At 54.5% G+C, this 23,192-nt stretch overlaps 2 protein-coding genes across 14 annotated transcripts in view; one reads left to right on the top strand and one right to left on the bottom strand.

Moving 5' to 3' along the window:
• Positions 1 to 23,192, top strand: part of ARPC2 (actin related protein 2/3 complex subunit 2) — an 870,481-nt gene that overhangs the window by 503,682 nt on the left and 343,607 nt on the right. The gene's annotated exons all lie outside the window — the stretch shown is intronic.
• TNS1 (tensin 1) overlaps positions 1 to 23,192 on the bottom strand; it is a 206,767-nt gene that overhangs the window by 101,195 nt on the left and 82,380 nt on the right. For 11 of the 13 annotated variants that reach the window (XM_050751241.1, XM_050751242.1, XM_050751244.1 and 8 more), the window contains 4 exons: positions 20,626 to 20,667; positions 7,697 to 7,738; positions 6,809 to 6,859; positions 899 to 948 (listed from right to left, as the gene is read on the bottom strand). In XM_050751241.1, coding sequence (XP_050607198.1) covers positions 899 to 948; positions 6,809 to 6,859; positions 7,697 to 7,738; positions 20,626 to 20,667 — 185 coding nt within the window. Of the gene's footprint in view, positions 1 to 898; positions 949 to 2,158; positions 4,592 to 5,754; positions 6,732 to 6,808; positions 6,860 to 7,696; positions 7,739 to 20,625; positions 20,668 to 23,192 lie in introns of those variants that run through there. The other 2 variants (XM_050751251.1, XM_050751253.1) reach the window with 2 other exon arrangements.

Below are 23,192 nucleotides of genomic sequence, written 5' to 3'. Positions count from 1 at the left end.
CAAGCTCCTGTGATTTCAGCCTCTCCCTCAACACAGGAGGGGGAGCAAGAGGTACTGCTGAGGGCCGTGAGTCAGACGTGGCCCATAGGGATGCTGACCTGCCCCTGTCTACAGGCTGGATCCCGGGAAGGACGCAAAGGCAGAACAGTGCCACCAACCGGACAGCCTCAGCATCACACTCTGAATCCATCTGTCCAGGTCTGAGGGAAGGAGGGGACCCTCTAAGAAGCCACCTCCAGTCCGTGGACAGCCAGCAGAGGGGCCAGAAACTGCCAGGGGCTTCCACTCTACCCCAAGGCTGGCATCCCCGATCATCTCAGGAGCCTCGGTGGGTGAAGGTGAGGCAGAGGCGGAGGGGAGCAAAACAAACTCTCTGGATCACCAAGACACAAAGTCCCTCGTGCATCCCCTTCCCCCGGCCCCTGCCAGCCTAGCCAGATAGGGAACTTTCCTTTTATAAACTACTCTGCCCAGTCAGAACCCCCTGTTTGCAGAGAGGAAGAGATTCAGCACAGGCCTCGATGCCCACCAGCCCGAAATGCAAATCCAAGTGCTGCTTCTTGGTAGCTGTGTGACCTTTACAAGTCACCTCATCTCTCTGAAACGCAGCTCTACCAAAGGGAATAAAATATGTACCTTGTGGGGTTGTTGCAAGGACTAGATGAGCTCATGCAGGTAAATAAAGACTCAGCTCAAGGGCTGGCTAAGAGCTCAAAACACAACTGTTGCCAAGGGCATCTGCACCCATCCCCTCCTGTGCCTTTCCCATTTGCCCACACTCCCCACCCGTGGCTTTATGGCTGCAGTCTGGGGCACCCAGAGTCAAGACTTAACAGGAACACCCACAGTGACCCCCCTGCTTGCACTCCCGCCCCCTGCCCCCATGGGCCAGGCATACCTGATGGGCTGGAGGTGGGGCTGGACACTCGGGGTGACCCTGGCGGAGCCCTGAGAAGGAGAGAAGAGAAGCGGCATTATGCAGGGGTGGGCAGGATGACGGGAGGAGCACACCAGAGAGCTGTCCACAGGAGCAAACACGATCCTCTTCTCCTTTCCCTGCCAACATTCCGACCCTGCCACCCTAACCCCTGCAAAAACACAGCCCGCCCGAAGCCAAAGCCATCAACACTGATTCCACGTGAGCGTGCCTGCCTGTGTGCAAGCCCCAGAGGGACGAAAGGAAGAAATCCCGAATGCTGAGGACTGCACCCCACCGGGCTGGTGCCATCCAAACTGAGGGCACACTCAACAGTTACGGACTCAGTGGAAACACATTTCACTTTGATTCACTCACCCACACAAGAGAAACCCCAAGAGGAGAATACGACTGCCACCACGAAAGAAACAGGAGCGATGAGAGTAATGGCGCCCCTCTGTCCTGCCACCGTCACCCCACACTTCTCTGCTTGAAAGTAGTGACGTCAAGTCATTCACTTGAGTTTAGAGACCAGAACAGCCAGGTGGAGCATGCAGGAACCAAGACGAGGCCTAAGGCAGTGAGCCATGCTCCTGAGGGCCCACTCCCCACTGTCTGTGGCAGACAGTAGCCATCTCACCCACTCCCCTTTTCACAGCTGTCGAGTGGTACGAACTTAAGCAAATGGGCCCAATCCATCCCAGGGCAGCAGGATGGTATGGCGGGTGTGAAAGCACAGGGTCAGAGGCCCACAGACCATGGAGTTTGGATTCCAGGATCCTGCTGGACAGCCCTGTCAGTTGTAATGTAACCCCTCTGAGCCTCTTGTAATGTCACATGTAAAATGGGACAACCTTCAGGCTGGCGGTGAGAATCCAAAGGAGTTATGCATATAAGGCACTTCGCATCATGCCTGGCATTCGCCAGATGACAGCTGTTGTTTCTGTCGTTACTTTTGTATCAAGAAAAATGAAAAGGGTAGTTACAACCAAACATTCACCTCTATAGAAAATCAAAAACCTGCATCGCCTCTACCCATCCTTCCAGCCACCTCATAGGATGCAGAATCGGGATGCCCCGATTCTAGATTCTCAGACCTCCTGAGCCCATTGACACCGTCCAAACACCCATGTGCCTCTCGGAAAATGGCCTTTTCCTCCCACCAACTTGCAGCCTCTTCTTCGGGGAGACAGGACCACAATCTGCCAAGAAAGGAAGAAACTGAGGCACAGAATAACTTACCCTCAAGTCCCTAGGAAGTTGATGGCCAGGCAGGATTCACACTCCAACCCGGGGCTTGACCATGGGGTCTCCAAGAAGAGGAGACCCTGCACCCCTCTCCTGGCTCTGCAGTGCCTACGAGGCAGGATAGGTGGGCTCCGAGGCCCAGCTCCCAGCTGAGTCCCAAGTTAGAGCAGCTCTGCTAAGAGGGGGACCCTCCATCCAGCCTTCGGGAAGAAGGCTCTGCCCAGAGTCTGCTCTGTCCCAGCTGCCTCGGACCAATGAGCAGCCCTGCAGCAGTGAAGGAAGGAAGAGCCAAGTGCGGCTATCGGGGGGAAGTTTCTAAGTCTCACAGCTCTTCTGGCCCTGAGGACTCCAGTTTGCATGAGTCAAGCTTGGGGGTGGGGGGATTAGAGAAGGGTGGAGCTGGGAGTCAAGGAGTGATTGTGTTTGGTTTTCAAGACCCAAACCAGGCTGTTCCAAAACTACCCGCTCAGTGGAACACAGAAACCCAACACTTCATCTATCTCCATTCCACTAGTCCCTAATGAGGAGTCCCTGAATCTCCCCAGGCCCTAGGCCCTGCTCCAGGCCCCAGGGCCACCCTGCTATAAATAGCCCCTTGGGTTTCATCTGTTGCTGATCCGTAGCCACTTTTGGAGGAAGCCACCACAGCTGCTTTGAACAACTGGAAGCCACAACGGTAGCCAAGACGTGAGGTGTGGCCGGGAGCATGGGACCAGACCCAGGGAGCTGGAGAAAGACAATGGGCCATATTGAGATGGGCTTGGCAGGGGGAACTGGGGAACCAAGGGGAGCTGGGAGCCTGTAAAGGTGCAGGGGTAAGCAGGACGAGCAGGGCAGCAGACCTGGCTCCCGTTTCCCCACCGCCCTCTTCCAAACGTTACAACACTCCACATTCCTCAGCCTCCCCACCCCAAAAAAAGCCAGCGAAGATAAATAAAAACTTGGCCCAAACAGAGTCTGGCCAGGCCGCCTCCAGAGGTGATAAGGCAAAGTCCAAGCCCGCTCTGCTCCACCGGGCGGGGGGGAGAGGGGAGCAGGGGGAGGAAGCCACCCTGGACAGTGACCCCACCGCGGAGGATGGGGGACGAACAGCTGGGACTGTCATCCCCTGATGAATCACTGGGCTGCCCTCTCACTGACGGGGCTTCCTGTTTTCTGCAAAGTTTGGGGGCACGTGACCCTTGCTGGCAGAGAGAGAGCAGACATGCACGGTGACACGTCTGAGTGTCGGTGCACACAGACAGAACTCAGAGAACAACAAATGGGCTGGGGCGGGGGGGTGCGGCATGTCAGCAAACACACCCTAGTGCTCCAGAAACACAGGTGACCTCACACGAGGGTAGCGATGGCGCCTTTGGAAGCATGCCTCATCGTGTAGCTCTTTACAAGCACGGTGGGAATAAGTCAAGGCATCCGGTCATCCCTGAGCCTCCAATCTTCATGCTCACTCTCCCATTCAGCAAACATCCACCGAGTGCCACCAGCTGTGTGCCCAGCCATGCTCCAGACACCAGGGGACAAAGGAAGTGAAGTCCCTGACCTCAGAGAGCTTGTATTTTACGGACCATGATACTCATCAACAGACCCAGCGGGAGGAGGAGAGGTTCCATCTCATTTACCCATCTGTAAAATGGGCCCCGTACAGCGCTCACATAATCTTCTGCCTACTCTGCATAGAGCCCCTAGGGCAAACGACTACAGGACTTTACAAACTGTTTTAAAAAGAAAAATAAGTTCTCTGCCTGCCTGTAATCCTATCTTTTCCTCTCTGGGGATCACAAAGCACTTTACCCACAAGGCTTTGAACTTCTTCCTACCTCCTCTCAAGACATAGATCGATTATAGAACTTTTCATCCAACTCTCTAAACACCAAACAGAACTCTCCCCTATCCTCACCTCCAAAACACTGTCCTTCCTTTGCTGAAAGGGCACCATGAAAGGAGACTCCACAGCCTCCCGGACATAGTGTCTTACTTTTCTCACTGTCAGGAAGTTCCTCCTGGTATCTAACCCCCATCCTTCCTGCTGCAGATTCAGCCAACTCTTTTTGCCTTGGTCCTCACTGCAGGCAAGAGCTGATCACCACTCAGACACTACTGGGTCGCTCAAGGTCTATGACCCCAGGTTCTGTTTTCTGCCGCCTTCTTCCCCGTCATAAGGCAAGGAGCAGGAACCCCCAGCCTTGGGTGGGGTTGGTTTGAAGCAATGCCTCTGTGGGAAGAGCCCTGCCTTCCTTTGAGGTCCACAGACCAAACACAACAGCTCAGGACCAAAAGAAAAGCCATTTCCTGAGCCCAGGTCCCCAGAGGGGCACAGTTGGGAGGAGGGTCTGTAAGCGAACACCAGGGGCCTTGTCAGGCAGCCAGAGATTGGTGACTGACCTACGTCAGGGGCCCGGCCCCGTTCCTACATCTCCTCTGGGGGCTGTGGCCAACCCCCACACAGCACCCCCTTCAGCCACACCCCTTCCCCTCTCCTTCCTGCCCACTAGCCTGGATTTTTCCAAAACAAAGTGCGACACAGCACACTGTCCACAAACTCCACTACACACCAACTCGGCAGGAGGAAAACAGCCATTCCTGCCTGTGAGTCCTGGGCCATGAGCCAGAGACAGCAACGCAGCTTGACAAACAGCCACATTATCACAGCAGCAGGCCCAGGTCCTCCTCCCCCGGGGTGGACTGCTGGAGAGTCCCGTGGCTGGGCAGGGGAATGACTCAATGACCCTGGGGCCAACCCAACCTGAGACAGGTGACAGGAGCCTTAAAATTTAGGTTTTCTCTCCTCCTTTGCAGTACACAGGCCGTTCTGCTAACTGCTCACTTGCTTACCCTTCCAAAGCTCATCTTGTCCCTCCTCCCATATCCAGACAAGACAGCACACTTACCCATCTTGACACACAGGCACAGACATATCCATCCCAGATCACCAATACTTTCTTCTTAAAAAAGTCAAAGAGCCTCAGTCACAAATAAACGGCCACCTCTTTCTTCCCTAGGACCAAGGTCGTGCACACTCTTGCAATCAAAAGTTCTTCGTGATGTCCAACTTCACTCTCTCTTGCTGTAACGCTAGTTGACGGGATCCATCTGGCCCAGGCTGGGAATGTGGGGACAGCAGCTCTAGGATTTGGCTCCTGAGTGTGCCCAGACCATTGGCTAGAAGGCTTGGTTCACACACCATCACCCTGTCCCCTTGCCAAAGGTTAGGAGTTCAGGATAACACCAGACCCCAGCAGCAGTCCCAGGAAGGGATGGAGTGGCATTCACCGAATCATTCAGCAATGCCAAGCCTCTGTTTCCTCATCTATAAAGTGGACTCATAGGCTCTGCCATACAGGGGTATCAGGAGGATCTCAAAATAGCCAACACAGCTCCCAGCCCTTAGTCAAAATAACAGTAATAAGAATGGCTCACAGTTATTGAGCACGTATGATATATTTTGAGTACATGAAGCTTGTATATCCTTGGTAGTAGGTACACACAAAAGATTAGGTTCCCCCTGCACCCCAGCCCCAGAAACATCACAAGCAGGGACAAGGGCCCCTCCCCAGTACGAGTACCCCATGCCCAGAGGAATTCACGCATACCTTGAGCGGAGCCTTCCCCACTAATTTAAAAGGCATGCTCCCTGCTCCACCTGGAGAGGTCCCATGTGGCCCTTGGGATGCTGCCGCTTTGTAGGGCTGGACATGCAGGACGGCCCCAGGGCAATGTGGCGGTGGCAGTGGGCTCACCACAGGAGTCAGGCTGCCTATAGGAGCTGCCCCTCCTGCTCCCGCAGCACTCCCTCCAGGGCCCTCCCCACCGTGGGTCAGGCAGCTGTCAGATGATAGGGCCTCGTGCCATCAACATCTACCCCTGTGCCAACCACCAAAACCACTCCCTGTTCCTCTGCAGCCCAGGGCGGGTGAAGATGGAGGGGCCAGCACAGGAGGCACTGTCAGAGAGGGGCAGGGAAGAAAGGAGAAAGCCCCACTGTGCTGGGAGTCTGCCCCTGGGGTGTGGAGACAAGCCCAACCCCAAACGAGGCTCAAAGCACGTCCTGGAAGAGCCCCTGAGCCCTTCTGTGGGATCCTTCCATTTCAGGCATCCGCCCCTTCCCCTCTCCCCAAAATGGGAGGCAGGAGGAGCCCAGGGGGACCCGTGGACCCATCTACCAGCCTCCTCCTGAAGCAACAGCATCTAAGCCACACAGTGGTGCTTGCTATTTTCTAAGACTCTTGTCTCCAGGGAAGCAGGCCCTACCACTTCCCCAAGGACTAAGACGGCCCCAAGAGTCAGGGCTCCTTCTCTGCCTCAGCCCTCAGTTTCCCTTGCTGTGGTTTTGCGCATTTCCCCTTGCTCCCCATGGCCACTCATCACACACCAGCCTGCCGTAGCATGCCCTCTCTCCTCCCGCCCGGCCTGAGCACTGAGGCCTGGCGCAGTCGCGGACAGATGAGCTCTGGATCCCGCTTAGATGGAGGTGGCAGCCAAGACGAAGGCCCAGCCTGTAAGGAAACGGGCCTGCCCACAATCCCAGCCTCTCCTTCTACAGAGAGGTAAGGGAAGCCCACAAAACAAGGCATTATCCACCTTTCACCCCATTCCCCCTGGCCACCAGGGCCCAGCCCCATCCTTCTTCTCCCCCTCCACACTCACGTTGTCCTCGAGGCTTTTCCGTGTGTTTCCACCCCGGGAGGCTCCTTCTCCCTGCAGACAGAGAAAAGGCAGTCAGAGAGGGGAGGCGAGAAAAATAATCAAAACGCACCCAGGTCTTCCACCTGCTGGGTTCGTCAGGAGTGGCAGATGAGGAGGTTGGCAGAGGGGCCTGGAAATAACTTTGGTGTTTGTTTCACATTTCTTTGCTCATATCAAGGCCTCCTCAGAGCTAACCAAACCCTCTTGTTTACAACTCACCACCACTTCTGTGGGAGATACTGTTATTCTCATTTTGCAGATAAGAAAACTGAGGCACAGACAGGCTCATGCTTTGGCCACAGTCACATAATTAGAACCTTGGCGGAGTCAAGGTTTGAACTGAAGTCCTTCATCTCCAAGCCCATGATTTCCTGCTGATCATCACCAGGAGATCTCTCTCGGCAGTTAACCTCAGTTTCCCCACTGCGGAACCCACCTACTTTCCTCCCTTCAATCTTGCACATAGCCTGGAGGAAACTGTCCGTCTCTCAGCTAGGTCAGAAAGACCTGTTTGGAAAGATCTGCCTGGCTTTCTCACATTCTGCATATTTCATAAGGAAGCCCACATTTAACTACCGGCTGCTCCCTCTCAGCTCCCACCCCGCCTCTCCCTCTCTGCCTGCCCAGTTGCCTAGCAGCCCATTTCCGAACACGCGGGGATAGTCAGACGCCCTTCTCCCAGCGTCAGCAGCCACCCCACTACTTCCCCGCAAGTTCCCCAAATCTATTCTGGAAGCATTTCCCCAACCACATCTGTCCGCTCTCCCCCAAATCCACTCTCCACTTCTGGCCTTCTCACTCCTGCTCAGGCTGTTCCGGCTCCCCCCACCACCATCTGCCATCACTCACCGTATCCACTACATTCTTTGGTGTGTTCTCAGTGGTGATGGGCTGTAGACAGAAGGAGAAACAGCATGAGCCCTCAGGGCAGACATCCCAGGGATGGGCTCTCTCCCCATGGCCGGTGGCCCTGATGGGCAGAATGCCCCCTCAGACAGGGATGATGAGGCCAACCCAAGACTCAGGCATAATCTGGTTGGCCCCAAGCACAGGGGGAAGAGTGTGGCATGCGGAAAACCATCCTAATAGTGCTAGAACCATCCAGTTCTACAAACCTTCACCAAAGACCCACGCTCGGTGCCCGGCGTCAGTCCTCTGGTTCATACAGTTGCTGACCCTCAAATTGGAGGGGTCAATGACCTACAGCATCTCATTTATTCCCAAGAATCCAGGAGGTGAGTACCATTGCTACCTTTTAGCCCCACTCTACAGATAAGAAACTTAAATGACTGAGCCAACATCATCAACTCTAAGAGAGACGGCAGGATTTGAACCCCATGTTGGGGCTTTAAGTGATATCCCAACAGCCTGAAATAGTGCAGCCAGCCAGTCTCATTACTTCAGTGGGCTTTCAGGCCGCCCACCATTGGGCCTCACACACCTCCATTTCCAAACACAGAGGCTCTGCTCCATCAGCCCCGGCCCCTAAACCCTTCTTGCTTGTTCCCACATCCAGGTCTTTACTCGTGGAATGCCTTCCCCTCTTTTCCTACAAGGAGGGCTCCCTTCCTCCAGTTAGCCCTCCCTGGCCACCGCAGCAAGTGGGATCTCTTTCCCACCTCTGAACTCCAACCACCTCCCTGTCTGGTCCTCAGTGTATGAATAATCTCATCATGGGAACACATGACTTTTTTCCCCAACTACTCTTTTATTTGTGATTCTTATTCCACCTTCATCCAAAATAGATTCAAAGCAACATTTGGACCAATTCATTTGGAAACTCCCTCCTACCAGGGCAAATGTATGCATAGTGGGCCATCAACAAACACCTGTTGGCTGATCCCATTCCTTACCCTGGCACCCTCCTTTCTTCACTCAGAGCAACAGAAGGGCTTCCTACTAAAGATGGTCTGATTTCTCCCCATAGCAAGAAGAGAAGCTTCTTATGCCAGGTTCACCTCCTGACCAGAATCTAGGGCTCCGTTTCCAACTCAGTAAAGTGGTTATGGGGCCTCAAATTGGGCAGAAAGGCCTGAGCACAACTGCAAAGGTTCTGAAGCAGAGCTTGGCGAGGACGAGTGTGACCCAGGTTTGAGACCGTGTGTCTCGGCGCAAGAGGCAGCTGCTACAACCCCATCCCAAAGAGCTGAGGGAGGAGCTGCTCATGTCCAAAGGCAGGGGAATGGACAGAATGCCCCTCTAAAAGGTTCCCGCATCAGGGAGGAGGAGTGGGCCCAGATTGGCATGGAGGAACAGACTGGGCTGAGCGGAGGTAACAGTGCTCTCTCTGGAAATGGCCCAGACTCTTCTACCCCTACTGCCTGGAAGACAGGCGGCTGAAGTCAAAACTCCTTTCCAGGGGATGAAACTTCCTAAGCAGTTCAGGGCCAAGGCAGCTGGGGATGGTAAAGGGACAATGGGGTCCAGGCACAGGGGTTGGGGGACCGGGGCAAACCCCTCCCACACATCTCCTCCACTCTCCTCCCCACTGCTAGGTACACCCCCTTCTCTCCACCCGGAGTCTGAGGATGGCTCTGGAGGAGGAGTAAAGATGCCATGTTCTGCCCTTTCTCAGCTCAGCCCTAATCCTAACCCACTAATCCCCTAGCCCACTCAGGGTAAGCTGGAGCTCTTGGAGCTGCCTGCTTATTAGGACCAGGTGCTCCCCTCAGCCGCCAACAACCCAGCCCCACCCACCCCTCTACCAGGGACCCCACCCCCACTAGAGCAGTGTCAGCCACTCCAGGCCCTCTCCACCCCCAGCCTTTCCCTTCTTTTGCAGGGGCTCTGTCCTTCCCATGTGGAGACCTGAGGGTGGGCAGAACAGCCCAGCTGCCTCATCTCAGAGCTGCTCTGGTCTCCTGTGGGAAGGAAGGGAACTCCCGGAAGGCAGACCACAACGGCACTGAGACACAAACCCAAAGCCCTCACTCCTGACCTGTCCGCTACCCAGCCTGCTAGAATGGACAGACATGGAATGGGCTGGACAAGCTAAAGATGATACACCTGCCCCAGGCCCTTTCAGGGCCTAGATAAGCCTCTTCCTTCTCTGGTTAAAGCCTCCTAATAGGCCTCGACCCTCAACAGAGCATGATCCCAGGGGTCTCAAACTTGAACGAGCATAGCACCACCTAGAGGGCTGTTGATACACAGGTGCCTGGGCCACCCCACATATACACAGTTAGACCTAAGGTGGGACCCAAGGACGTGCATGTCTATCAGGTTTCCAGGCAACACAGGTCCCAGATGCTTCTCCGAGAACAACCAGCCCGAGCTAACAGTTCCCTTGCCACCAGGCAGGACAACTCCAACTCAAAATCAGCTTGGGAGCAGGTGGCAGGATTTGGACCTACTGCTCCCTAAAAGACCTTGGCAGCAGACTGCTGGGGTCCACATGCTAATTCTCTCGGCTGCTACCTAACTATGCAACCTTAAGCGGGTCACCTTGTCCTTCTTGCTCCTCAACAGGCCCGCACAGGGTTATGTTTTGGGGATCAAATGCAATAAAGCACATAAAGCACTTAGAAGTGTACAAGACACTAGGAAGCTCTCAATACTTGTCAGCTATCACTATTATTTATCATCTCTACCCTTGGGGCAGCACTTCATATCCCTGAGGCCCAGGCCCTCTCCAGCCCACCCTGCCTCACTGTGACCCTCCTGCCCCACCCCTCCTGGGTCTGGCATGGTGCAGACAAGGGAGCTGAAGTCAATATTAGAAACCACAGGCCTCAGCAGTGCAAGAGAAACTTTCTCCTCCTGCCAGTGATCATCTGAGCACCATCCCCTTTGCCCCCACCCCTTCCCCACGCCAGCTGGAGGGCAGCCACATGGCGACGCTTGCCAGAGATCAGATGCCTTCAGCTTACTGGTTGAGATGCTTTCTGAGGAGCTAAAAATTTCCAAACCCCCACTCCCCACACCATCTAAACACCCGAGTTGTCCTGCAGTGTTTGCAAACACAGCCAGTATGCATGCTGCCCACCCCTCCTTTGCCCTCCAACCCAACTCTCCCAGGATTCAAGTCCTATTTCTCTGTTTCCCAACCACTGCCAGCCTTGGGGCTACTGGGAAGGAAAAAGGCATGGGACTGGTAACAGGAGGGCAGGATCCCCTGAGGCTGCCACTGCTCCATGCCCTGCAGGGAGACCAGAGCCAGTGGGAAGCCCTACCATTGACACTGCCTAGTGAGTCCAGCTGGCACTCCTGGGACCCTCTGGAACTGAAGCCCCTGACCTTCGTCTTCACTCCATTCCTGGCCAGGATGTTTCTACAGCTACCACACACACACACACACACACACACACACACACACACACACACACCCCATCCTTGCATGCCACTCCTAGGGACATGGGCTCTGAGAAGGACTTAAGACATCATCTCCTCCATCCCCCTGTTCCACACATGGGGAAATTGAAGTCCAGGGAGGTCTGATCTGTCGAGCCTTTCATGGTGAGGTTCGTGGCATGACTGGAGCTGGTTCCCAGGTTTGTAAAGCCCACTTCCAGGCTCATCTCACTGCCCTCACCCTTGGCCCCAGCCATCCTGCTGGCAGGGTTAGCTGGTACCTCCCTGCGGGCTCTTCTTCTCCTTCCTCCTCAAGTCAGCTGCAGAGGGATGAAGTAGGTGGAGCCCAAACACAGACAGACCCCTAGGTCTGACCCCACCCACTGCCCAGTCCCAGGACAAAGCCTGGAGCTTAAGGTCTCCAGGCTTTCCAAAGTGAGAGCAGCTGACTCACTGTCCCACCAAGGGTCTTCCAGAGTCCCCCTTACCTCCAGGAGGGACAACTCAGAATCCAGTTTAGGAGCAGGTAACAGGTTGCTACCTGAAAAGCAAGCCCTGCTCTTAGCGGGCCCCTCTGCTCTAGAGTCCCAAAGCCAGCAGTTAGAGCACAGCAAGGTGGGGACTAGGGCGAAGCCCTTGGGGCACAACATTTAAGAAGGCATCCCTCTCACTGTCAGGTCCTGCGAGTGCCACTTGCATAATCCTGAGAGTGATGACTCTTCAGACCTTACACCATAGAGGCCTCACTTGCCTGGCCCTCGTCCTAGCCCTGGCCCTGAGATGCCTTTTCATAAACTTAGTGCAAGAACTACAACTATTCTTTCAGGGCTGGCAATGCCCGGAACATAGTGCTGGGCTCTTTGCTTTCCTGATCACCAGTCCTCAAAACCACCCTGGGAGGTGAGCATTACCACACAGTACAGTTTAGGAAACTGAGCGCCTGGGAGATGCAGTGACTTGCCCAAGTTTCCACAGCCAGTCAGTAGGAGAGCTGCTGTTTGAACCTTGCTCCTCACCTCCCCATCATGCTATCTCCCCTCTCCCTGCCAATGATCTCCAGGCAGTTCCTCTGATAACTGCCTTCCTGTGGGGAACAAGCTTTCTGAGAAGTGAAGGCTAGTTGTAGCAGGTCTTCTGTCCAGGTCCTCAGTAGGAAGACACTTCTTAACCACACTTCCACAGAAAGAATAGGAACCAGGCTGCAGTAGGAAAGACTGAGATCAGACAACAGAGAAAACTTCCTGAATTCGAGGGGTCGGGAACCACAGGGTGGATAAGGGAAGCTCCACATCCTTTCCTCAATTTTTTTTCCAAAAAAAGACATACATGCCCTCTCCACACATGCCTTTACCCTCCCCCACTGCATGGGCCTGAGGAGGGTCGAGGAGGGGCCAGGAGGGGCCTTTGTGCTGGAAGGTTGGGGGGTGGCTGCCATGACTGCCTGGAGGCTCACACAGGAGGACACGTCAGTGGCCTGCAAGGAGGGTGGGCTGGGAAAAATATATCTGTGCTGCTGTTTTGGAGGAAGGAAACAACAGGATGGGGGAGGTTCCCAAGCCTGAGCCCAGGGATGAGGGGAAGGGGACTGGGGAGGGGGGTGTGCAGAATGCGGGCTCAGCCTCCGGAGGAACATTCCGTCCAGAAATTCCTTACACCCTGCCCCTTTCCACCCTCCAACTCTCCCAACTCTGGCCCCCTGGGAGGCCTGGAATCTGGGCGGTCTGGGGGCCAAAAAGACCACCCCATGACATCACATCTACTGCCACGGCAATGAACCGTGAGGTCACGGCGCACTGCCTATCAAGAGGGGAAGGAACTGGGAGCCGGCAGGGAGGGCTAGCGAGGGCTGGAATGGCCTCAGACCCAGGACCCAGAGAAAGTTATTCCAGGCTCACTTGTTTCAAAAATAGAAGCATAAGCAAATGCAGGGAAGGGGCTAAAAACAGAAGGGAAGGGCAGGGAAATAGCCTTCATGGGGCACTTGGAGCATGGCAGCCTCTGAGATGGCACGTTAGAGGCGTGGCCCCATTTAATCATCCCCACATACAGACCTATGAGAGCCCTTTATCAACAGCATAATTACAAAACCAAGGCAGTGGCGGAAGGCAGCAGAGGGAGACAGCTCTTTCTCCATGCCCCGTGCCTCCCAAGGCATCACCTCCCTTCACTGTCACAAGCAAGGGCTCTAGAAGGAGTACTTTGAACACCTTTCTGCAAATGAGGAGACGGAGTTTCCAGGGAGGGTGGCTGCTCAATGTGAGATCAGGTCTGCGCCTCTGAGTCTGAGACCTCTGAGGTCTGCACCTCCCAGAGCCCTGTGCTCTCCCCTCCCTCAGTCTTGAGAAAGTGGGAGCCAATGGGTAAGGGCTGGAGAAAGAGTGCTGAGCAGACAGGGCTGGCAGAGGACGCTGGCAGTGGAGCCTGCGACCCTGAAGTGTATCTGCTCAGTTGCTCCAGGGGCCCCATCGTCTCCCAGCAGGCCCAGGCCACCAGAGGAAAAAGAATAGGCTCCATGTGATTAAGGGGAAAGTTATGTCTGATTTCTTCACAGGGGAAGGATCTGGCCAGATCACGCCTGTCCTCAACCCCTTCTCCTAATTCACCTCGAGGGGCCCAACACCCAAATCCTGGCTGAGGCTGTGCAATGGTGGACACCCCCACTGCAGCCAGCTTGCACAGGTTGGAATATTTTGTGCTGTTTCTTGTCATGTCCTTCACTGGTTATGGCTTTCCTCCCCGACTTGACCAGGCACTGGAAGCCTATGCCCTTCCTCCACACCCCTCCAGCCACCCTTGCCTATAGCCTTGGAGCCACACTGAGCATCTATGCCAGCCCTGCCCTCCCCGACAGTCCCTCCCTGCCAAGCCACCCTGAAACTGGCAGCAAACTCCTAGTTCTAACACTCTGCTTTGGGTCACTTCCCCACTCGGGGACTCAGGATAGCCCTTAGTGCTTAGCACGTCAAGTTCAAGTTCCCCAGTGTGGTTTGTGGACTCCTCCAATATCTGGCCCCTTCTCCCTCCAGCCACTCCACTGCTTACTCTCTCTTCTCCAGCGTGCAGCCTCTGGTCACAGCTGCTCAGTCCCACCAGGCCTATCACGCTCGTCCGTGCCCCCATTCCTGCACCCACACTGCTCCCACCACCAGCCCCAGGCAGGGCCACCAAGGGTTGTTTGGGCCCCGGTGGTACAAGATTGCCCAGTTCTCTCTTCCTCCTAGCAAGACAGACTTGCCCAAAACATTTATACTAGATTGCCTGGCCCTCTTTCAGACTCAGCAATTGGTACCCAGGTCATACGCCCTCTCTGTTTCAGCCCTGCTAACTTCCAAAACACCCTCCCTCCTTCCCTCCTCTCTTCTATTTGTTCCAGACTTAAACTAGGCTTGAACAGAAGGCAGGTTTCCCCAACCACCACAGCATGAGCAAATCAAGCAAATCACTTCCTCCCCTGAACACCAAGGCTACCACCTCTCGTCAAAACCCCAGAGTCAGGCACTATTTCCATAGTGTAGTTCTCTCTCTCCCACTGAACAGACGGTTCCCCAAGGTCAGGACCCTTCACCCTACTTGGACTTTTCAAAGCAGGGGTTACAGGGGAGGTGTTCAGCACATTCAGGGATGCCTTGGCCTTTGTGTATCTTGTCACTTCATAACCCAGTCAAATGGCAGGACCTCAGTGAGCGTGAGGACTTCTACCCAGGCAGCTCCCTGAGGAGGGGATCTTCCATCAGCATGGTGCCTTATACCTGATAGGCATCAGTGAGAATGCTTTGTGTTTTTTGTTTGTTTTGTTTTTGTTTTTGTTTTGAGACGGAGTCTCGCTCTGTTGCCAGAATGGAGTGCAGTGGTGCGATCTCAGCTCACTGCAACCTCTGCCTCAGCCTCCCGAGTAGCTATGACTACAGGTGCGAGCCACCACGCCCAGCTAATTTTTGTAGTTTTAGTAGAGATGGGGTTTCACCATGTTGGCCAGGATGGTCTCGATCTCTTGAACTCGTGATCCACCTGCCTCAGCATCCCAAAGTGCTGGGATTATAGGCGTGAGCCACCATGCCCGGCCTAAATGCTGTTCTTTAAGAAGCACTTTGAACTCCTTTTGGCAAATGAGGAGACTGAGTTTCCTCCTCTTTCTGATGACCTTAACCTACCAAGTTCTACTTTGCAGAACAATGGAAAAATGAGTTTATTTGCCTTTCAACATATTCTCACACCCATTCTGCACCCATTCCATGTCTTGTCTCTCTAGGCTAAGCAGCCCTAGGGGTTGCTCAGGTTGGGGTTTTCAACCTCCCTCCCCATGCTCAGCATCCTCTTGGGAATGCAATGCTCAGAGTTTGCCCATCCCCTTTGAAAATCAGCCATTTTTTCAGGATTTCCCAAGGATGGCCACCCGTGGCCTGCCCAGTGCCTTGGGATGAAATGCATCAGGTCAGAGTTCAGGCTGACTGAAGTGACTGTACATCACCCTTGAGGGAGCAAGCCCGCACACTGAAGCTGAGTGCTCCACTCTCTTTCTCTGCTTTCAATTGACATCACACCCTTCTCTGCTTCCGTGAGGCAGCACAGTGCCTTCTAACCTCAGATCTGACACTGGGAGACCTTCAGAAAGTCACTTAAGAAGATCAGGGCCTGTTTCCTTATCTGCAAAAGAACAGGATGGGACGAGATGGCGTCTACAGTCCTCTCCACCCTGTGGCTCCAGGTCTACTCCATGCCCATCTGTCTTCGAGAAGCACTGACACCTGTGGCAGAAAGGAACCCTGAAGCCCCAGCACATAGAACAGTGCCTAGCACTGAGGGGTCCTAAGCCCAGGGGGTAGGTGCTTAAGAGATATGTATTGGCAAGATGGCTGGATGGTTACATGGATGGACAGACCCTCCCCCACATCCCAAGCCTACTGGCAAATAGAGAAGCTAGCTGTTTAGAAAGAGGGGCCCAGGAGAAGTCCATCACCCAGCAACATCGCATACTTACATCAGGAGTAAGCACCGAGGGCAGCCTAGGGAGAAAAGCAGACCAAGAATCCACTCCTGACCCAGCCCTGCCACTGCGAGCTATGTGACCGTGAACAAGGCACCCAGTTTGCTCCATGCATTGTTTGTTCCTGTCTTCCCAGGATGGGCTCGGGCCTGCCAGGCTTCCACACAAGTCACTGTGGGGTCCCAATGGTCCCACGTCATGGAAAGGGCTTTGAAAACGGCAAGGGCTATGCAAGTGACAGTGATATCAGTCATTATTTGTGCTTAGGAGGGTGAACTCTGGTGCCAGACCACCGTGTCAGAATCCCAGCTCCCTCTTTTAATAGCTCTGTGGCCTTCAGCTTCAGTTCTTCATCTGTGACATTGGGATCATCACAGCACCTCCCTCATTGCACTGTCATCAAGACTAAATCAGTCTATTTTTGTAAAGTGTTTAGAACAAAGCTCGGCAGATATGAAGTTCCAGTAAAGGGTTAATCTCTCACTGTTGCTATTATTACTATTATGAGTGAAACCAGCCTCCTCGGACTCCCATGGTGTCCCTCTTCAATCCAAGCATGATTTCCTACTGGGCAATTTCTATTCCCCATTCACCTCCTCCCCTCCAGACCCCCCACCCCGACCTACAGACCTCCAAGTCATTCTACAGTGACATTCCAAGCCCCTGTGCTGGGCCTGCCTGGGCGAGGAGAAGCAATGTGCACACCATTCCACCCCCAGTCCAGCTCTCCTGCCCACAGAAGACCTGACATCCGCCGACCTTGGTGGCCAACCCATTTGGCGATCACCCTTGAAAAATTCCTTTGACTCTTATTTTTCAGAAGTTGAGAAAAGCTGCTTCAGCTCTTTCCAAGGATCAGGAGTGTCTGTGGCAAACAAGCCCCCTCGCCTCTCCATCCTGCCCCACCAGTGCCCCACAGGAGGGTGGTGACCCTAGGTCCCTTCTACCCAAGGCCTTGGGCAACATCTGTTGAGTAAGATGAAAACATGGTTGAAGATTAAGCCACTTTGCCCTGGCTGGCCCGGGCGCAGGCTGGGAAATGTGTTTGGCTGGCAGGGCCTGAAGCTGGGCAGAAATTCTATGTCTGAGAGGAGGGGTCCTAATCCCAGGGGTTGGAATTTAAGCAAGATCAGTGAGAAGGCCAGACGGAGAGCTGGAGCTGAACTGAGACATGAAAAAACACAACACACAGAAGGACAGACACACCATGAGGGACAGGGAATGGGCAGGGAGGCTGGAGAGCAGCCTACTGAGGCTGAAGGGCAGGCAACAAATGGAAAAGGAAGGAAAAATACAAACCCGCCCTTTCCTCCCTCTTGTGAACCTGTTCAAAGCACTTGCCTCGCCCGCCCGTGAGGAAACAGGTGCTGAGTGCTCTTGGGGAAGCCAAACTTTCTCCCGGTTTCCCCTGGGCCACTTTCCCACTCCCCAGGGACAGTAGCAGAGCTTCCAGTTGAAGGCAGCTGCCACCCTCCCCCATGGCCCCCCACCTTTAGGACTCGACAGCCCCACCCATTCGCCAGCTAGGGAACAGGAGCCATAGCAGTCCTGCTTACTGAGTACCCAATCTGCCAGACATCGGGCTGAATGCCTTCCTTCCAGCCATTCAAGAAACATATATGGAGCACCTACCGTGTGCAAGGCAGTGGGGACACAACACTGAACAGAACAGATAAAACTCCCTTGTCGTAATGGAGTTTACACGCTGGCATGGGCAAAGCCCCTTAAACAAGACAAATAAGTAAAATGCATCGTGTATCGGGGGCGATGCATGCTGAGGGGCAGTGGAAGCATGGAAGGGAGACTAGGTGCTGGGGAAAGGGAAATGCTGACCCTTGAATAAAGATTTGAGGTTCGGCCAGGCGCAGTAGCTCACGCCTGTAATCCCAGCACTTTGAGAGGCCGAGGCAGGAGGATCATATGAGGTCAGGAGTTTGAGACCAGCCTGGCCAACCTAATGAAACCCCATCTCTACTAAAAATGCAAAAATTAGCAGAGTGTGGTGTTGTGCACCTGTAGTCCCAGCTACTCAGGAGGCTGAGGCAGGAAAAATTGCTTGAATCCGGGAAGTGGAGGTTGCAGTGAGCCAAGATCGCACCACTGCACTCCAGCCTGGGCGACAAAGTGAGACTGTGTCTCAAAAAAAAAAACAAAACTTGAGACTGGGGGAAAAGCCTTATGGGTATTTGCAGGAAGAGCATTCCAGGCAGGGGGAAATAGCAAGTGCAAAGGCCTGGAGGTATCATGTATGTTCAAGGACCAGCAGGAAGGCCAGATGGCTGAAACAGAGCGAGTGAGGCGCTGAGAAGGAGACGAGGTGAGAAAGGAAAATGACAAGACACAGGTGAATGAGAAGGAGCTGAAGCAAGAGGAAACCTGTCATGTAGGGCTGCTTGGGCCAATGGAAGTACCTGAGCTTTTGCTCCAGTGAAATGGGCCAGCACTGAAGGGCTTTGAAAACAGGTGAATTAAATGGATTAATGTGCTTACTTTGGTCTGTTGGCAACCTTACAGCATAGGTACCATCACTAACTCCCATTATGAAGAAGAGAAACAGAGGTCCAGGGAGGTTAGCAATGTCAGGGTCATACACCAAGGAGCAGGGGAGCTGGGATGCAGAAGGAGGTGGTCTAACTTCCTTGCTCTTTACTGCTGGGGAGGCAGGTTGTGACTCAGGCAGGGGAACCTCTGGGAGCACAGTCTGGTGTCATAGCCATTTCACCACCAGGCGGCTGATCCAGCCTCCTCGAAGGGCAGAGCCCCTGCACAGGTTGGGCACATCATAGAGACACGCAGCCTTGCTCAGGCATGAGTCTCTTCTGGATTCTAACTGCAGTCCCTCCAGCTGGAATGCCAACCTATTCCCTTTTGTCCCAACCTCTGACCGCTCTTCATGTAAACAAAGCTCATGAGACTCCCAGCAACCAAACATCTAGCTTCTGCCTGGTGGTCCCTAAACCCTGGACCCCCAGCCTCATAAAGCAGCCAAGAACATTCTGTTCTTAGCCACAAGGTGGGAGTTCAGCTGGAAAAAGGAGAAATGTACACTCGCCCCTCCCCGCCCGCCCTCCTCGGACTCCCATGGTGTCCCTCTGCAATCCAAGCGCGATTTCTTGCTGGCAGTTCCAAGCCCGACTGCAGTCCACCCCCAGCCCCCGCTGTTGCCAGATGACCCTCCACTGGGCTCCGTGTGAATAACACTCCACATCTGCAGCAGCAGGGCTGGGCAGCACTGAGGCCCAGGAGAGCCTGGCTCTAGTGAGACCAGGGAAGGAGGGACCACTGCAAAGAAGGTAAACAGCCCCAGCAAGGCCTGAGCCGGAACGTGCAGAGCAGTGACACTCAGAGTCCCAAGCACTTCTGTGCACTTCATTTCACTCCATCACCACCCTGAATAGGGAGGGAGGGAGGGAGAGGGTACACTCATCAACATGGAGGGGGCCCTTGGAGCATCCTGACAGAAAGGAAAATTGAGGTCCAGAAAGAAACAGGATGGGACCACCCACTTGTCATACAGCAAGTGGATATTGATGAAAGGAAGGAGACTCTGCGGCCTGACTGAGCGCCCAGTGTCTGGGCTGAGCAAGTCACCACAGAGGTGTGTGAGGTACCTACAACTGCTTGAGCTCCAGAACAGCCTCGCCCTGCCCCAGGCTCCTGCTAACATCAGTACCGACACAGGCACCTCCACAGCCTGATCCAATTGTGCTCACAAGGTGCCCTTCTGGGACACACCCCCACACCTGTACACAGGCACACACGTGCATGCGGGCAGCCCCCTCCCTTCCCCAGCAGCCCCCAGAGCCTTGTCTGCCTCCAGGGCCACGGTGGGGAGGAAGAAGACCTCTGAAGGGTGAGAAGGTGGTGAGAGGCAGGAAGGAAGACTGCCCAGTGTGCCAAATCAGCCCAGCTGGCATCAGGGTGGAGCAGGACCCTCTCTACAGCTCACAACTCACAGGGATCCTGCCCCAGTCCGGGCTATGGTGCAAGCCTGATTTGGGGGTGAGGGGAAAAGAAGTGGGGTAAATGGAAAGGGAGCAGAAAAGCAAAGTCAAGCCAAGGGGCTTAGAGGCAGAACAGAGGTCGCCTGTGGGGTGAAACTGCCCAGGTGAATGGACTCTGAGGGTCATCCCCCACCTCCAGCCCCAGGGTGCCTGACCTGGCACCAGGCAGGCAGAAGGAGATGCGTGGCAGCCCCTGGTCCTTGAGCCCCGGGACAACAGGCACCTGGCCAGGCCTGGAGACACACAAGATGCCCTTTTATGGGTTTTTCTAAGGACGCAAGTCTCAAGGTTGGAAATAGCAGGCACTGCATCTCATCAGAAGGGACCTCATGACTCATTTCCTCCCAGGCCTGCTTCGGCCCAGGGAGGTCGACCCTCCTCCTCCACCTAATTGCCCGACACCCCAGTTACCAACATATTTGGGTCTAAAGAAAGCTGCAGCTGGGAGCTGCGGAGGGAGGGGAGGCGGGGCTTGCAGGGCAAGGAAGGGCGTCACTCACCACCAGCTCATGGTTGGATGGAGGAACACAGGGGGCAGCCACCTGTGGAAGGAACAGAGAAAGGGCAGGTGAGCATCTCTTGTCTCCAGAAACAGCCAGCACCTCCTGAGGTCACCACATGCCTCCCCCCGCCCCATTCCCTCACACAGGCTGACTCCTTCCGGGTTGAGCGTTCTTCAGCAGACTATGGAGCAACATAGAAAAAATACTCCAGCAATAACACCTGGAAAAGGGAGCAGGGGCCGCAGAAGGCAAAAATGAAATGAGTGTAACAATTAAAATTCTGAGACAAATATGCAGATGCTGGGAGACTGGAGGTCACTGCACCGGCATTTCAATAACAGAGGCTTCAGGTAATAAGAAGAAGGATTTTTTTTTTTTCTCTATGTCCTGAAATTTCTACAATGTGGTAAAATTCATTTTGCATTTTTAAAAACTGTGATTAGGACCATCATCAGAAAAGGGAGAGTCACCTCCTTGGTTCTCCCCATTGCTAAGGGATCTCCCCCAAAGTTCAGTGCTGCAGAAGACTCCTACCAGCTCTGGCAGTTTCCCAGAGCATGCAGGAAGTGGGTGGTAAAGCGACCCACCAGCCCTTCCGAAGAAAGCCATGAGTGCGGCTAATACATGTGGAAGGCTTGGAGAGGCAGAAGCACCCTCTGTGAGTGAGCTGTGATCTTCACAAGTTTCATGATCCTCATCTTCCTCTCTGATCCAGAGAAGGAGATGGCAACTTGAACCTCCAGACAGAGGGAAGAAGGGAGAGGGGGAGAGTAGACGGGAGGAAGGCAGCCGGGAAGAGGAGAGTAGAGGGGAGGGAGCCAGAGGGAGGAGGAGAGTAGAGGGGAGGGAGGGAAGGCTCCATTGCTCCCTTCCCTGAGATAACATTTTCCTGGCCAGGCCTGGCAGCCGAGCTATTACCCTGACAATTAGCAGGGGCATTATCAGAGACTGAATGTGCTCCTTTTTTCTAGCCAGGACACGTTTTTCTTGGAGCTCAGTCCTCCACCTTGGCTCCAATTCCTGACCTGAACACCAGGCAAGGGGCCCACAGTGGGCACAAAGTGGGAGACTCTCCCTCGGGCATGAGGCTATCTGGGAACAAGCCATGGATGTCCAAAGAGGGGGTAGCTGCCTCCCCCAGACAGGGGGCAACCCCTCCCCACCCACCAGCCCGGTGGAATGGTAGCAGCAAGAGCCCTCAGCCCAGCCCCAGCTGGTGCTGACTGGGCATTGGGCACCCTAGCTGAGCCCTCCCTCCAGCTGACTGCATGCTGTCATCCCACTAGCCCAGGGATTCCCCAGGCTTGACACACCAGCCCAGACAAGGACAGCACCTGTGGGGCAGTGTGCTCCAAGCTCTGGAAGGGGCAAAGTTGGCTGGGAGTTGGCATTCCTGGGTTCTTGACATAGTCAGGCTACAGACTCCCTGCCCAACTCATTCTCTAGCAAACAGGCCCAAATGGAGTCCTAGCATTTATTCCCCTTTGCTCCACAGAATTCTAGGACTAGTGGGAGAATCACAGGGGGCCAAACAGAACCGACAAAAATAATACCCAATACTATTGAGTGTGTACTAGATGACAGGCATGATTATAAATGCTTTATCTCTGTTAACACCTTTAATCCTTGCAACCACCCAGTAAGATGGGTTACTATTGTTATTTCCTCAGTTGCGGTGCACAAGTCATGGAGAGGTTAAATTGCCCAAGGTCACACAGCTGATAAGTGGCCGAGATTTGAACCCAGGCGTCTAAGTCCCAAGATGAGATGTGAAGGGAAGCTTATCACTCGTGAGAATTTCGGGAGAATGAGGAGACACAGGGGGAACAGAACTGCCCCCAGAAGCCCAGCGTCCTTAATCTACACCAGCATGGGGCTATGAGTGATTGTTTTAGAAGAGGCCTCTGAGGGACAGAACCCAGGGCTGGGGGAGAGGGTGCCAGGGTAACAGACTGGGAGGGAAGGGGAGTTCCCCAGAGCTGGCTGTGGCCTGCAGGGCTCTCTGCTTGCCCTGCCTACGAGACCAGGTCTCAGCTACAGGGGACACTGCTGTCCCTGCCAAGCATAGCACCAAACGCTGCTCTGGGGACTGGGAGGTTTCAAGGTCATGGGCCAGGGCCCCAGGGTGCCTTCCCCCAACCCACTCTGTCACCATGGGTCCCTCAGTCCTGGGGGAGAGAGTACAGTTCCCAGGACAGCACCCTTGCTGTGTTCTTTCTTCTGAGCTTGAGTTGGGCAGGGACCGCGAGCCAGGCCAAGCTGACAGAGGACGGGCTGATGCCTGCCGCTGCCAGGGCCCCAGCCTCCACCAGTCCCCTCCCTCCCAAGAGGTGTGTTTCTGCTCTCCATTTAGAAGTTAGGGATTGGAAAAGGGAGGGAGGGGGTTATGGCTACATTTTGAACTAGGAACAGAAGAGACAGGTGTTCTCTGAGACGAACAGGACGGTCTCCCTCCCAGACCTACTCTCAGGCAGTGGACAGGAGGGGGCCCAGGTATCCTGACCGCAGGTCCCTTCCCTGGCCTCCAGAGGCAGAGGCACCCCCTAAGAACCTGGCCCTGCAGG

The sequence above is a fragment of the Macaca thibetana genome, chromosome 12, assembly GCF_024542745.1.
Source record: "Macaca thibetana thibetana isolate TM-01 chromosome 12, ASM2454274v1, whole genome shotgun sequence".
Taxonomy (NCBI): domain Eukaryota; kingdom Metazoa; phylum Chordata; class Mammalia; order Primates; family Cercopithecidae; genus Macaca; species Macaca thibetana.
This window is presented reverse-complemented; position numbering and strand designations above follow the sequence as displayed.